At 38.7% G+C, this 17,013-nt stretch overlaps 1 protein-coding gene across 1 annotated transcript in view; it reads left to right on the top strand.

The window, feature by feature from the left end:
- The window catches only part of Tdrd7 (tudor domain containing 7), a 64,464-nt gene that overhangs the window by 38,467 nt on the left and 8,984 nt on the right, over positions 1-17,013 (top strand). Inside the window, exons 9-15 of the mRNA XM_047524129.1 lie at positions 1,177-1,288; positions 2,678-2,880; positions 4,600-4,734; positions 6,450-6,536; positions 9,349-9,483; positions 11,776-11,886; positions 13,752-14,254. Of these exons, the coding sequence (XP_047380085.1) occupies positions 1,177-1,288; positions 2,678-2,880; positions 4,600-4,734; positions 6,450-6,536; positions 9,349-9,483; positions 11,776-11,886; positions 13,752-14,254 (1,286 nt within the window). The remainder of the gene's footprint in view (positions 1-1,176; positions 1,289-2,677; positions 2,881-4,599; positions 4,735-6,449; positions 6,537-9,348; positions 9,484-11,775; positions 11,887-13,751; positions 14,255-17,013) is intronic.

Here is a 17,013-nt window from a genome sequence, read left to right as displayed (position 1 = left end):
AGCTGGATAGTCTAATCCTGCTTCATGTCCCTGAACCAAACAGGAATACATATTTTTTCAGTGTAGAATTTCGTGTTGTTTGGCCATGACCTCTTTGCTGTCACTGACAGAAGCATCTCAGCCCCTGGAAGCACAGTGGCTGAGAGCAGGCTGTCAAAAATACTGCTTTGCGGGGCTGGGGGGAGAGCCCAGTCGTAGAGTGCTTGCCTTGTAAGCACAAGGCCCTGGGTTCGATCCCCAGCACCGCAAAAAAAAAAAAAAAAAAAAAAAAAAAAAAAAAAAAATACTGCGTTGCACTGCCCTCTCTGGGAACAACTGCTGTTACCCAAGGAACAGGAGGAAGTAGGTGACTTGAGGAAGACTTAAGACGAATCTGGCATTAGAACATTAAGGAAAATGGAGGAGGAAGAGCAGCAGAGTTGGCAGAACCAGTTGGTGTGTGCTGCTGAGACACCAGTGTCAGCAAGGCTTGGAGTTGTCCTTGTTCTACCCATTGAGGAAGGGGCTAAGTAACAGACTGTGTGTTAGTTAGCTTTCTGTTGCTATTGCAAACTGCCCGAGATAATCAACTTGGAGGAAGGATCTATTAGGCTTGTGTTTCTAAAAGTTTCAGTTCATAGTCATTTGACCCCATCTTGTAAGGCAGAAATCATGGCAGAAAGCGGGTGGGCAAAGCTGTTCATCGTATGACAGCAGGGAAGCAAAAGAAGAGAGAGGAATAGGCTAGGACAAAATTATCCCCCTCAGTGACCTGCTTCCTCCAAGTAGGCTCCACCTTCTAAAAGTTTCCACCACCTCCCAGTGGCTCATTAATCTATGACTCCTCCATAAGTGGATTAATCCATTCTTCAGGTCAGAGTCCTCATGATCCAATCACCTCCCAAAGGTCCCACCTCTGAACACTGCTACATTGGAGACCAAGCCATCAATCAACACATGTGCTGGGGTTGGGGGTGGCATTTAAGTTTCAGACTGTAGCAGCCCAATGTCCTGGGTCCACTCCAGGCTTCTCCTCAGGGACTTCCAGCCTGCTGTGTGCAGACAGCGGCAGAACCACTTCCCACTGATTGTGGAATAAAATGGAGTCAGTTAAATGTATCACACTTTTTTTTTTTTTTAAAGTGAGGACAAAGAGCTTTGAACCTAAACATCATGGTGGTGGTTGTTTATCTTTAGGTATGCTACGTCGACTATGGTTTTAGTGAAAATGTTGAAAAGAACAAAGCATACAAATTAAACCCGAAGTTCTGTTCACTTGCATTCCAAGCTACAAAGTGTAAACTGGCAGGTAAGGTGCTTTCCAAAAGCTTGCCATTTTGATAGCTTATCACCACAGCTCTCTTGGTTAAATTCTGAAATCATCTCTGTATCTGAAAGTATTACAAAGTGTTATTTCTTGTAAGGTTTAAATTAATGCATGTTAATGTGTTCTGTATAAGATGTGATCATTATGAAAATGTTATAATGTTCTTATTTTGTTACATATAAAACATATAACAAAATTATAAAATATATGTTTTATTATTGTATATAATGTATTATACTATGTTTTATTATAAGAATATCTGCTGGCCATCTGAAAGAGTTTTTTTGTCCTAATCACCCTAGTATTAAGCAGTAGAGGTCCTGTACCATGGAATTTGGTCACTTTCAATGGTCAGGTTAATGGAAATATGCATTGTGCCAGGAGGGCTTGCCCTTGGTTGAGATAGTGATCATAATTCTCATGTGAAAATGAGCCCTTTAAGGAAATGCCCCTCCCAGTAAGGGTGAGTCTTTGTATCACAGGAGCAGGGTCTGACTGTGTGAGATCAACCAAAGTGTCTTCAGGACCTGTTGGAAACCAGTGCAGCTGGTTTTGAAAGGAGCATATTAAGAGTGTAGGACAAGATTTAGGATGCTAAAGTAAAAGGTGTGAGAAAAGCTACAGGACAGGAGGAGCCTGTGACTTTTAGCTGATGGATTTAAAGGGGAAAATTCAGAAATAGATATTATAATTAGGGGAAGTGGTGAGCTAATTTTCAGTAGTTTAATAGATGAACTTAGAGTTGTGATCTGTATGATGCATCGAATTACAGTTTTCAGAGAACTGGAAGAGCAGTTGGACTAAGACCCGATTCACCTATGTTATGTTAAACGTTTAGTCTTTCTTTGATAAATCAGAAGGCTATCTGTATCCTCAGGATCATAGTAATGTACTGGAAGGAAAGAAGGAATGAGGAAAGAGAAAAATGGTTGTCCCAATTTCCAATAAATATGTGTTCATTTTATAAGAAAAAAGCAATTTATTTAACTAGAAAATGGAAAACATCAAGGGGAGAATTTTAGGAAGGACATTACAGGTACATGGAAATACATTGATAGCTTCTGACATGCTCTGGTCTCTGTTTTAAATGTATGTTTGTATGTAAAGTGAAGGCTGTTTCTCCTAAAGTAGAAATTCTGATTGATCATCAGTTTTTCATCTTGTTTTAAGATTGTCAGCCTTAGAGTATCAAAGGACATTCATGTACTTTAAAAACCTACAGATGAGTAAGGTAAAGAAGATTGTGAAACAAACTGTCTATATAAAATTAATAATTGGGTGGTGGATTCATAATTTCAATAGGTGATCAAAGCAGGTACAATTGGGCTCTCCATCTTAGGTGATTCTGTTAAGGCATTTGCTGTTTTTCAGGGCTGGAGGTTCTAAATGACGATTCTGATCTAGTGAAGATAGTTGAATCTTTAACCTGTGGAAAGATCTTTGCAGTGGAGATACTTGACAAGGCCGATATTCCCCTCGTTGTCCTCTATGATACCTCAGGAGAAGACGATATCAACATCAACGCCACCTGCCTGAAGGCCATATGTGACAAGTCCCTAGAGGTTCACCTGCAGGTACCACCCTGACCACTCTTGTCCTTGGTCACACATGCACCTGAGAGAAAATCATCAGAAAAGACTATTATACATTTTAGGCTAATGATTGATACAGGCATAACATAAATAGAAAAAAAGAGAGAGTAACTAGAAGAGGGAAAAACTGTCAGTAGTAATTATTTCTTAGGAATGTGATTTTTTTATCTTCCAGTTTCTACAGTGAGTATATATTAATTTTATATGAAATTACCCTGCATAAACAATAAAGGGAAATAATATAAGAAGGGAAAATTCAATCCATGAAGATATTTGTTATTGGCTTTAACATTTTTAAATGCATAGAACATCAGTGCCCCCAAAGAAGAAAACTTTTTTTTATTTATGATTTTTAAAAAATTTTTACAGACTGCATTTTGATTCATTGTACACAAATGGGACACACCTTTTCATTTCTATGTTTGTACACAATGTAGATTCACACCATTTGTGTAATCATACATGTACATAGGGTAATAATGTCTGTCTCAGTCCACTATCTTTCCTCCCCCACCCCCTCCCACCCCATGTCCCTCTACACAATTCAAGGTTCCTTCACTCTTCTTACCCCCTCATTACCCCCCATTATATATCATCATTCACTTATCAGAGAAAACATTCAGCCTTTAGCTTTTTGGGATTGGCTTATTTCACTTAACATGATATTCTCCCACTCCATCCATTTACCAGCAAATGCCATAATTATTTTATTGTTTATGACTGAGTAGTATTCCATTGTGTATGTATACCACAATTTCTTTATCCATTCATCAATTGAAGGGCATCTCGGTTGGTTCCACAATCTAGCTATTGTGAATTGAGCAGCTATAAACATTGATGTGACTGCTTTACTGTAGTATGCTGATTTTAAGTCGTTTGTGTATAAACTGAGGAGTGGGCTAGCTGGGTCAAATGGTGGGTCCATTCCAAGTTTTCTGAGGAATCTCTATACTGCTTTCCAGAGTGGCTGCACCAATTTGCAACTCCACCAGCAATGTATGAGTGTGCCTTTTTCCCCACATCCATGCCAACACTTATTTTTACTTGTGTTCTTGATAACAGCCATTCTAATTGGAAACTTTTAAATAACTCACAAAACATTTACCCTAAATAAAAGTACAAAATCTTTAAAATGATCATTTTAAAGACTTCATAAAAACCCTGGTGGAGTGTTTTGAATAAGTAGAACTAATAATTATCTTCTTACTACAATTTAACTTAAAAATGGCTAAAATTAAATCTCAATTATAGTTTTTTTAAATTATTGAAATTCATGTATCCTGTGATTAGAAAGCCAGCTGGTCATGGAATTGGTTTTATGAGAGTTTTTTTATTTTCATTTCTGTGAATGTTGCAAAAACATGGTTTATGGGATAATTCTCATTCTCAATGAATGGGAAAAAATAAACTAAAATTCACTACCTTTTTAGCCTTTCAGACAATGGAATGTGGTAATCTATGCAAAATGTCTCTTTTGTGCCTGACATAAGTGATACTGGGTATTCCTTTTGGAAAGAAAAGGATCCAGTATAATTAAATGTAGTTTTTTACATTTAAGATTTTTATTTGATACTGTCATCTAACTTAGATGATTTTAAAATGCAGGCTTTTAAATGGGATATTTAGGTAAATTAATACCGCTTATGGAGATGAGAACATTCTATTCTGAAGCATTCTTGGTGTGCCCTTGGTCTGTTCCAGGTTGATGCCATGTACACAAATGTCAAAGTGACTAACATTTGCTCTGATGGAACACTCTACTGCCAGGTGCCCTGTAAGGGTCTGAACAAGCTCAACGACCTTCTGCATAAGACAGAAGACTACTTCCACTGCAAGGTATGGAAGAACATCCTCCCCTCTACAGTTGGTCCTAAAATCACACACGAATGGTTCACTAAAGTGCAGAAAAAGGGATAATTTTAATAGTTTGAGGTAGAATTTCTAGAATAAGTAGAAGCCCCAGGCTTCAGAGCTTTAAGAGAAAAAACCCTTCATATTCAGCATTTTAAAATGGAGTTGATGATAGTGTGTTCCTAGGGATTGTCCTATGGATAGTTGCTTTTCTGGTTAGCCCAGTGCCTGGTGTATAGTAAGACTTTATTTATAACATGCAGTTGATGACCCATCAGTGCAGCTGCCCGTGACTGTGGTTTGAGCCAGCTGGCCCTGCTGCTGCAGGCAAAGGAGAAACCCTGGGATTTAGAATAAAACTCCACCCTCATCTTCCTTCTCAGGCACCACTCCCTGAGCTCTCTATGGTAAATGTGTCTGCAATTTATACTAATAAGTTCCTTACCCTTTTATTCTAGTGTGGTTTTTTTATGAATCAGGATCTGTAGAGGTTTTAAGTTCCAAAAGTGGTTTCCTTACATCCATTAGAATGTTATAGTCATAATTCAGAATATGCTGAGATTTCCAAGTAACTAAGTCCTGCGGCCACTTCAGCCCTGACCCCTTTGCCTGGGGAGAGAACCCTTTCCCTTTAATCTACAAGGTGCATTGGGCAATTTGGAACTCTCTATTCAGCTTTGTATTTTAACTTTGCTTCCTGGGGGCAGAGACTGTGCCTTGCCAGTTTTCTATATCCCTTACAGTACCTAATTCAGTTGTGTATACATAGAATAAATTCTACAGAATACTTGCTGAGTCAGATTGAACCTGAATTCAGACTACTGTCCATTGCTACATTATGTCTATAGGTCCACCTCCATCAGTGTTAAAGATGTCATTTGTGTGTGTGTGTGTGTGTGTGTGTGTGTGTGTGTTAAGTTATCTGTTTCAAGGTAATTACTTAAGTTTAATTTGCTAATGTATCTTGGAGAAATCTGAGACCACCAGAGAGGTTGTCCCTGTTGACTCATTTGCATGATGTCCTTATTACCTTTGGTTGTGGAAAGGACTCTTGGCATTTCCCAGGGCTCTGGTAAGCCAGTGGAGATGTTGCCTTTGGAGAGAGTAGAAGCACTCACCTGAGCAGAAAGAGACATTCAGGCTAAGGCAGAAGAGACAGATGGAGACCTGCAGCTGCAGTTTGTTGGCATTTCATTGGCATGGATAATAGATATTTGTATTGATAACATTTCTTTTGTTTTGGAATTAAAATCTTATCTTTGAGTCTTAATGTTAAAAGATGGGAAGAAGAGGCCTTATGGACAGCTGGCCCAGCCTCCTCACTCTTCATCCATCTGCTGTCCTCTTTTTGTGAGATTCAGCACCCCTCTTCATGTGTAACTGATGGTGGAACCAGAGCCTAAATGAATCGTGCTGACCTCTGCTAACGTGTTAACAGTGCTGGTTTGTGAGCCCTGTACACTCAGGAAGAGGAAATCACTGACATCAACAAACGTACAAGTGGCAAGACACAAGTTCTTGCACCCCTTGTGTGTTTGCCACATCCACTGAGGCTTACCCCCTGGAAGGAAAGGTCTCACAGGAAGTCTGGTTACATGTGGGCAAAATAGCTCCCCAGCTCCTTGGTGTCTGTTTCTAGTGGTGTAGCAATGTGTTCTTTGCCAAGAGTAATAAAAGTATCTCATGTTTCTGTTTTGTAGCACATGACCTCTGAGTACTTCGTCTCATTACCCTTCTGTGGGAAAATCTGCCTCTTCCATTGCAAAGGAAAGTGGTTACGAGTGGAGGTAAAATCATCACTTAGCTTTTTAAAAACTTATTATGAAACATTTCAAAGATACACAAGTGGGTGTTTTAAAAAGGAATAAGCCACATGGACTTATCACCAGTTTATGAAAGCAAAGATGACCAGAATGATTGATCTCCCTATTTGCATTCTTTTCTTTCCTGCCCGAGAGAACTACCCACTGAATTTGGTGTTTCTTGTTCTTATTCATTTCTTTATACTTTTAATATATTTGTATCTGTACATATATACTTTTACTATATATGTTTAATAGTCCTGTAAACTAATACAAACTATATAATTCTATGGTTCTAGATAGGATAACTATAGAAATGAATATATAGAAAGGAATATGTAGAATATGTATAGTAAAAACGTGGCTAAATGAATACATTTTTAAATTTTTAAGTAAATAGCCGAAAGTGTTGATTCATCTGAAACATGTTTTTTCACTTCCTGTGTTTGTGAGATGTTCACCCCTATTAATGGGTGCAGCCCTGGTCCATCTACTTTGACCCCTGTATGATATCACAAAATGAATATGCCCATATTATTCCTCCATTCTTCTGATGATGGACATCTAGATTACTTGTCATTTTTTTGTTATAAACAGCATTTCTCTGAACCTTCCTGTGCCTGTCTTCCAGGGTAACTACCTAGAAGTAGTTTCTGGGTACAGGAAATACACAGCTTCATATTTTACTAGGTGGTGCCTAGTTGCTCTCCAAAGTCTCCTGCCCGTTGACGGTGTAGCCCTTGAGAGTTCTGGCTTGCTGGGGGAGTCTCGGACCCTCTCTCCCCCTGCCCAGGTCTAAGGCCCTGTGTTCGCATACTTTATTTCCAGTCCCTGGCAATTTTAAACTCAGTTAGAAATTTGAAAGGAGGTTACATTTTATTATTTCTACATTTTTTAACGTTATGTTTAAGATTTTTGTGGTTGCTAATTTTTTTCTCAAATCTTCCTTTCTTCTTGCCCTTCTTTCCTCCCTTCCATATCTAGTTTGCCCAATTACTGATATTGAAAATCTCAGCTTTTATGTTATTTTTCTGGTTTTTTTCTTTGAGTACTATAGAGGTTCTTAATCTAGATGCAAGGACCTCTACTTTCAGTGCCAGAGGGGTGGGGATTCCTGAACCCTTCTGTAATAATATGCAAATTTTATGTGTGCACTTGTATTATGTATTTGGGATAAGAAGTGTGCATGATTTTCATGAGATTCTCAAACCAACCACAAAAAGATAAGAACCATTGTTCTATTCCTTTTTAAATGCTGCACAGAAACATTTTGATAAATTAACGTACTGATTTTCCCCTTAAGAAAACTTAGTTCTGTCTCTCATTAATGCAAATGTGTGGGGAGTCTGAGCTCTGGAGTTATATGACCAGGGCTTGTGTGCTACATGCTTAGCCATAAACTTCAAAAACATGACTCACTAGAAAGAACGTGGCATTGTCCAGATCTTAAAGCTCTGTGCTATGCAGTGTATAATGTGTAAATGTACAAATACTTTATAAACTAAAAAAATCATTTCAGACTTTTTAGAAAGAGTTGCAAAAATAGTAGTGCGGTCCCATTTACCTTGTACTCTTCAGTTGACATCTTACATGATCCCTGTATCATTTTAAAAAACCAGAAAATTAACATTAATACAGAGTTCTTAACTAATCTGTAAAACTTTTTGACATTTCCAAGTTGTTCTACTAGAGTCGCCTTTCTGGTCCAGGATTCAAGTCAGGATCTACATTGCATGGTGGTTATGTCATCTCCCACTGGCAGTTGCTTAGTCTTTCTTTGTCATTTGTGACTTTATGAAGCATAGCATCATTTTGTAAACACTTTCTCAGTTTGAGTGTCTTCATGTTTAAATTCAGACCGTGAATTTTAGGCAAATTGTGTGGCAAGTGTATGCCCAAATACTTGGATAAATATCTGGTGTTATTTGTATTACTATCAAATTATGTATTGTCTACCTTTGAAGCAGGCAGAGGTTTGAATATTCTCTTAGCAATGGAAGAAAAAAATGATTATGAGAAGCAGATCCTGTGTTAAATGATGTATTCTTGACAGTTATACAAATAATTACAAAGTAATTACTGTAGAAGTAATTGACTCTGTGTGTCATTTTCCCATTTTTGAATTATTAATTTCGACTCTATCTTACCTGTCTAAAACTTTCTGAGTTTCAAAGTTTTTCAGTTAGCAAAATGATAAAAATTACTAGGTTTTTGGACAAAGCTATAACCGATTTTTTTTAATATACAGTATTTATCCACTGCAAGTACAGTTTTGTTTCTGAATTTCCTCCATTCTTCATTTTCCTCTTGCCAAGATATAGTAGTATTTTCCCTTTTTTTTGTTTGTTTGTTTCTTTGTTTTTTTTTTTTTTTTGGTGCTGGGGATTGAACCCAGGGCCTTGTGCTTGCAAGGCAAGCACTCTACCAACTGAGCTATATTCCCAGCCCCTCACATTTTAATATTTTAGAGAACAGACTGCATTGGTCTAATCATCAATATTTAGTAATGTATCAAGTCATTTTACAATACATCACATCCTAGAATTAGAAAAATAGTAAACATCTCTGTCCTTATGAATTTTACTGATTATTATTTTAATGATTATTACTGATTAAGTGAATTAGAAACTAGATGTTGAAATCAGTTCTGCTTTCAAAGAATACTTGAAAATTAAGAGGAATTTTTAGTAAATCTTTGTTGCTTTTAATATGCAATTTTGAATTATATAAAATGTAATTGCATGGAAGTGTTGGTCTTTTGAGTATAAAAAATCAGCCAGTACCTTTCTCATTTCAGATCACGAATGTGCACAGCAGCCGGGCTCTTGATGTTCAGTTCCTGGACTCTGGCAATGCAACGTCTGTAAAAGTGTCAGAGCTCAGAGAAATTCCACCTCGATTTCTCCATGAAATGATTGCAATACCACCCCAGGTACAATATGTCTTAAGTCTGGAGATTTTCTGGAAGAGGTGTGGATGTGTTAGTGATCAGTTTATGAGATGCTATCTCAGTTTTGATCTTGCCAATGATTACAGTCCTAATTTGTAAGAAAATTGGAAATTGTCCAAATGTGATTGTTTGCCATTTCAGAAGTAAAACTTAGCTGACTTAGACAGAAAGCCTATTCATGCTTATAGAGTATTGCTTGATAAATGTTTGTTTTTAGGTACACTGAGGCATTCATTAGGCTGTGTTGTCCAGTTAGAGGTTCCATTTTAATTATTAGATGCCAGTACCGATTTCTGTACAGTTTCAGGGTGTTCATGCTTCATCATTTTCATATGACTTTTCCTCCATACAGTTTAGTAAAAAGATTAATGTCAGCCTGTCCTTCCTCTCTTAGTGAATTTCAGATGATAAGGATTTTTAATTATCTTGACAAATTGTTCAGAACTTTTTATTACCTTTTGGAGAAGTATTTTGTATTGAAATTAGTTATTTTTAAAAAAGGTATTTGGTATTCTGTAATTACAAAATACCTCGACAGTATTTTCCAGAAGACACCTCCTGCCCTCAGTGTTGAGTGGATAAAACGTAGCTGTGCATACCTCACATGGCTTTTAGTGTTTCTCTTACTCTAGTCTCCATTGCTTTTTCTAGCAACAGCTATTACACAGATGTTTAGTTCTTATTCACACCTGTTTTCAGAATCCTTTTTCTGAGTCCTTTTGCTCAGTCATAATATCAGAGGCTGATAGACCCTAAGTGCTGCTGTACTCTCTAACAGTTCTGGCCTTTGCATCTCCTCAGTGAAGCATCCATCCAGGGCCAGCCTTACTTACCTCCAAGGATTCTCTGGCTGGGAGGGTGGGGGCTGTGGCCCACTCTCCGCTGCCAGTCTGAAAGGCATGCAGTAGTTTCTGTTATGCTGCAGCATGAACTGGTCCTGAATATTTTTTCTGTTAATCTTATCTGGATTTACTATTTGATAGTTGTTAAGACTACTGGCAGGGGCCACAGGGGTGGTTCTTAAAGGCCAGCTAACCCAAGACTCTGGCTAACAGTATCTCCCCAAGAGGTTTAAGTCAGAGTAGCAAACTGAGGGTCTGTCAGCCAAAGCCAACTCATAAATGTTGTGTTTTGCTCTTGGCTCTTACTATAATTTAAACCTGTAAGTTGGTTGCCAGGATTTTAAAATTAGAATTTTTTTTCCCCACACAAAAATGCCTACTTCTGTCTTTTCTTTTGGTATTATGCAACACTGAGCACTGCCCCGTGGGTGGTGCGCATGCTTGCCCACTTGCTAGCCCACTGGACCCATACTCCTGCCATTGCTTGCCAGCCCCTGCGGATATTAGAGGGCCCTCTCCCTCCACCCTGAGTGACCCCTCCCCACCGCATGCATCTGGCACTGTGAGAGCTTGGTCAGGAGGGAGGAGGGGGCAGGATGGGAGGAAAAGGGAGGAAGGGAGGAACCCAAGAGGTACAAAAAGATCACATGAGGCTGAAGGGATCCCCAAGGTCACCTTTTGCTACCTGCTAGTCATTTTCCAGAAGCGTGGTAAGTGAGGAAGGGGGAGGTAGCTTTGGAGTAAATGAGACCTTCAGATACCTGTGAATTTCAGTGTTTCCTGTCCCCCTAATTCTCATCATAGCCTCCTATAAAAGGTGAGCTCAGGTACTTGGTCCCATGAGCTACTCGGGAGAGTCTGTGGAGCACTGAAACCTCTTGAAAGAGCCTTTGGAAGCTGTATTTCCTTCAAAGAATAACTTCATTTTTAAGTCCAGCTTAGAGCACACAACTGTGGGAATGTGGCCCAGCCCTGTCTGCTCAGCTCTGTGGCCTTCCAGGAACTAGTTTCTCTTGAGTTGTCTCACCGTCTGTAAAATGATGTCCCAGCACCTGCCATGCAGAGGTGTGATGGGACGAGAAGTGCCTGGTACGAGCCCTGGCTCATAAGAGGAGTAAAGGCAATAGTAGGAACATAAATAGAGCCAGGAACATAGCGAAGCTCAAACAAAGAGCTATGGTTGTCGCTACCTGCTATTACTGTATCTTTTTTTTAAGATCTTTATTTTATGTGTTTATTTTTATGTGGTGCTGAGAATTGAACCCAGTGCCTCATACGTGCCAGGCAAGCACTCTACTGCTGAGCCACAAACCTAACCCTGATACCCTCTACCTTAACAGCATCTCTTTGTAAGAAAGTAGTGCTGATATTACTCTTGAGTGCATGTTCACTTTTTAATTGTGTGTGTGTGTGTTGTTATTTTTTTTTCCAGGCTATAAAGTGCTGTTTAGCTGATCTTCCACAATCTATTGGCATGTGGACACCAGATGCTGTGCTCTGGTTAAGAGATTCTGTTCTGAACTGCTCAGACTGTAGCATTAAGGTTAGTTATTTTACTGGCCCTGGTACTTCTAGAAAGGGAGCTGGAGCCATTGATCAGAGGGGCTCTGGTTTGTGTGGGAGAATTTTGATACTGTAAACTGGTGCTTTCACATTGGACACATTTTTATATGCAAAACATTGGTTACATTTGTAGCTGTAAAATATCTCATGGTTTAATTGTTTCTTATTTAAGAAGTCATCCTGTATGCCTGATATTACTTTTAAAGGATTGATTTAATTTTTCCCATTATTAATAAGATATCAGAGATGGTTCTCTGTTTTACTTTTGTATCATGATAAGGAATTAAGTCACCTGCAGAAGGACCACATATCTCTTGATAATTGTTGCTAGTAATTAAATGTCCTCTGTTTTTTTCTTAAAGTAGAATAGATTTATAAACATCATCTGTTTATAACCTTTATTCTTAGTTTATTTAAATTTCTTATTTCACTAGCTCTTGTTTCATTTTCTGCATTTTTGCATCTTAAAATGAAAAATTATGCTGGGCATGATGACACATGCCTGTAATCCAAGCAACTTGGGAGGCTGAGGCCAGAGGATTGCAAATTGGAGGCCAGCCTTAGCAACCTAGTGAGACCCTGTCTTAAAAAATAAAAAGGACTGGCTACGTATCTCAGTGATTAAGCACTCCTGAGTTCAATCCCCCATACCACACACAAAAAAAGGAAAAAGAAAAACCTTGTTCCTATTTATAAGAACAGAAACATAAGATGATGTTTTCTGTTATTAACTGACGCAAATATTATTATTTTATGTAAACATATAACCACAAAATGTCCTACAAAAATGTCTACATGAAGATCTCTAAATCATTCTAGCTTACACCATTTCCCTATCTTTATATTCCCCTAGGGTTTATGGTATATGGTTGCATGCTTAATACCACACTGTTTTATATTCTTCACTTGTCATGTGACAGTGAGTGTTGTTTTCTCAGCTACCCATTTTTTTCTTAGCTACTTGTTAAACTCCTGAAGCTATGGTATTCAATAAAATTTATTTTTAATAGTTAGTTTTTAAATGTATCATAAATATGCTGCCCTCCCTGCCTCTGTTCCTGCCTTTTCATTTGCAGCTCTGATAAAAGATAGATACAGCTAGAAGTGTCTCACTAAGGTAAATCACAGAAGATAATGGAAATCGTTTAGTCATCTGGCCTTTGGGCAGTGCAGTCCCACTTATCAGTCATAGTATTCCCATACAGACACCCCAGCAGAAAGAAAAGAGGTGGCTAGAGAGTCAGAAGGCCTCCTGGGGAAGGTGCAAAACTGTGATTTGGCTTTCTTTTCTTCTCCCCAGGTCCCTTCTCCATGTAGACAGGGTGAGGGGTGAGGACATACTCTAGGCCAAACAAGGAATTGGACCCATGGGTGTGGGGACATCAGAGCTTTTCTTTTCTGTCTCAGTGAGGGTACACCAGCCTGGACAATGACCAGGGCTTTTGCCATCCTCATGATGATTTTATTGAGACTGGGTGATGGGCACACAGGAACTCACCATGCTGCTATTTCTGCTGTGAGTGTTTTGGAACGTCATTAATTTGAAAGCTCTCTTCATGATGTATAGAACCACTTTTCTCAGTGATAATGACCTCTGTGTAGCAAAGTGATAAGGTTTTCCCAGAGCTTTTCATTTCCATAAGATTGCTGCTACTTTACAGATTATTTTGACTTGATTCTTTTTACCGTTAGGCTGTGACAATTCGTCTTACCTTAAATAAAACAAATTTTAGCAAGTATTTTTTACAAAATGCTGTGCTTTAATATTTAAGATTAGTATTATAACTGCCTCTTAGAATTCAGTATTAATTTGGATTTCTTTAATTGGTTTTTACATTTCCAAAGGTTACAAAAGTGGATGAAAAGAGGGGAATCACATATGTGTATTTATTTACTCCCAAGAACTTCCCTGATCCTCATCGCAGTATTAATCGTCAGATTACAAATGCAGACCTGTGGAAGCATCAGAAGGATGTGTTCTTGAGTGCTGTATCCAACACAGTCAGCTCTCCCAGCAGCAAAAATGGTAACACGCCCGTGTCAGGCAACACCGGAGAGAATTTCAGAAAGAGCTTCCCAGAAGTCATCAAAAAGCCCGTGGCAGACCACACCAGATCTTTCTCTGTGGAAGAACTGCCACCTCCTGTCCACTTGTCAAAGCCAGGGGAGCACATGGATGTGTATGTGCCTGTGGCCTGTCACCCAGGCTACTTTGTCATCCAGCCTTGGCAGGAGATACATAAGCTGGAAGTGTTGATGGAAGAGATGATTCTGTATTACAGTGTGTCTGAGGAGCGCCACATAGCGGTGGAAAAAGACCAAGTGTATGCTGCAAAAGTGGAAAATAAGTAGGTCCTGGGACAAAGCTTTTTATTCTGCTCCTAGGAAAAATGTGTAGAATAATACCAGGAATCCTTAATCTCACAGGGGGATTTCGAGTCACAAAAATGTATTTGAATTTGAATTAAAACCAGTGAATTATGCAATTTTTCTAATATTTAAAATGATGTCATTTATCTAAAATTTCAATTAATTCTGTTCCTGCTAAAACCTGATTATATACCTAAAATGAAGGTGTAAATGTTTTCCCTTCTTTCTACTAGAAAAACACTTTTATTCAAAAAACAATCAATTTTCTTGTTGAATGACTTTTTTATTTTAAAAGTAAAATGTATATTAAGCATAAGAAACTAAAATCAGCTACCCAAATACAATAGTTGCTAAATTACTTATTCTAGTTTTATATGTACATTTATATAATTGGTATATTATTATTATATAGAAATTTTGTATCTGCTTTTTCCCCCATCATCATGCTGTGAACATTTTTCCATGTGATACAGTTTCTTCATGGCCATTTGATAATGGCCAAACATTTTTCATGGCCAAATGATAATGTGTTGGATAGAAAAATCAAAATATTTCTCTTTTGTTATGTAGGATTTTTCTCTCAGACTTCTCACTATTATAAATAATGATAGATTATTGTAAATAATCTTTGTTTCTCTGATGTTTATGGAGTAGGTTCCTAGAAGAGAAATTACCTGTTGAAATTGCTTGTTGAATCTTTCTTGATATGTCAAGATCGATATATGTCATACATTTCTTCCTAGCAGTGCACCACTTTTTATAAGGAAGGACAGTGCATTGCATGACTATTCTTTGGCCTTGGGACTGTGAGAACCATAGTCCTTACATATGTTTAACACTCAAGTCTGTTTTCCTGTTGTCTCACCTGGATCCACACCCTCTTCCCAGAGTCCCTTGGGATGGTTGGTTCCATCCCACTGAGGCCCAAGCCCTCCACTCTCCTCTCCCCACTCTCTTCTCCACGAAACCATGAAGCCTGGGAAATGGCACAGCTGCCATCTTTTCCTCACACCAGCTTGCTGAGGGGAATGGACAAGCTTAACATTGACGCTGAATGTGAAGAATTGTCTCCCCTCTCCAGCACACACACACACACACACAGGCAGACCCCACACTCAGGTTAAAAAGTCAAACTGCTTATTTTTTTTTTTTTTACAAGAAATGCTTTTATTCCTTAAGACAGCAAACATAGACGTATAAATCTTCAACATTTTCATGGGACAGAATCCTAATTTGTAATCTCAAAAGCGAAGAGTTTAATAATTATCATTTTGGTGAAAAGCGTACAAGCCTGTTTGTTGCAAGGTTTTCATCTTTAAAAAGTTACTTTTACTATGATATTATGTCATTATGTTATTTACAACCGTAGCATAAATGGGTTTAATTTAGTTTGTGTCAATTTACTTCAATCAGAGTTTTTTGCACTGTAATTTAATTACATTTAACACCAGATTATTGTTGACTGTTGTCGGGAGCACATTAACAATGACGGGGAGGGTCCTACTTGGAGGAAATGGGTTTTGTGGGGAAGGAGAACCAATAGACTGGAGGCCTGCAGGGTAGGCCCTTGACTCCCCACCCACCCTCTATGGGTTTGAATAGTTCTGCCCAAGAACTCTTGAACTTTAACTGGTTAACTTATTCCCAGATAATCAAGGATTGTTTTATATAAGAATAGATTATCCATTTTTTTAAAGTTCATGAACTGAATCAGTGTTAAGTGTTGGAGCATCTTTCTTGCTTAAGACTCAGAGCTATTTACTATACTCTGTTCCCAACTGCAGTAGGTTAAGACTTAGTGCTATCCCAATAAGAAGCACCTAGAATCCCTATTTAAATTACAGATCGCCTTCCTCACCCCAGGAATCCTGAATCCACCATCTCTATGGTGGAGCCCCAGAATCTGTGTTTCTAACAAACTCCAGGCAATGCCTTGCACTGAAGTTGGTGATCTAGTTAAAACAGAAGACTTTATGAAGTGCTGGTTTTGAGAATTGAAGCTAAACAGAAATACAGCACATCTGTTTTCTGAGGCTTTCTCCCCACTGCTCTGTATCTCTTTGTTTATGGAGTCAATACCCAGACCACCATTTTGTTGCCCTGTACAATTTAAAGACAATGCTATTGGTAAAAACCAAATGTTTTTGTCTTTTTGTGCTCACAACTTAGCAACCCATACCAAACTGGCATTTTCACATGTGAAGTCCTCTTCAGTTTGGTCAGAAGCTTATCTTCCAATGATGGCTATTATAATGCCAAGTAATTGTCCTAGGGACTGTTCACATCGTATTTATGCAAGTGACTTAAATATTGCACATGAGATAACTGAGAGAGGTTAAATAAAGTGTCCAGGGTGACGTAACTGGAAAATGGCCTGGTTGGGACTCAGCTCAGATCTACAGAGCCCCCAAACTTGGTATGTACTCTGAATTCTGTGTCCCCGTTATCTCTGGGACTGGCGCATTATTGCTTGTCGCACTCAGAACCTGTCTGGAGGTTCCTGGAGCTCCCCCAGTGGCTACCAGTCATGCACAGTGCTTCAAAGTGGGCCCCTTTTTTGGTAGGTTCTCTTTGTTGCCCTGAACAGGGCAGCTGCATGGTTTGTAGACCCTATCTTCTCTAGGTGGTTGCTGGCCTGTCCCTGTCCAGCAGTATATCACAATAACAAGTCTGCTGTTCCCTGGGCTTATGGATGGCAAACATGTTCCAGAGAATGACTGGGCCTGCCACCTGGGGT

This window comes from Sciurus carolinensis, chromosome 14, assembly GCF_902686445.1.
Source record: "Sciurus carolinensis chromosome 14, mSciCar1.2, whole genome shotgun sequence".
In the NCBI taxonomy this organism is placed as follows: domain Eukaryota; kingdom Metazoa; phylum Chordata; class Mammalia; order Rodentia; family Sciuridae; genus Sciurus; species Sciurus carolinensis.
This window is presented reverse-complemented; position numbering and strand designations above follow the sequence as displayed.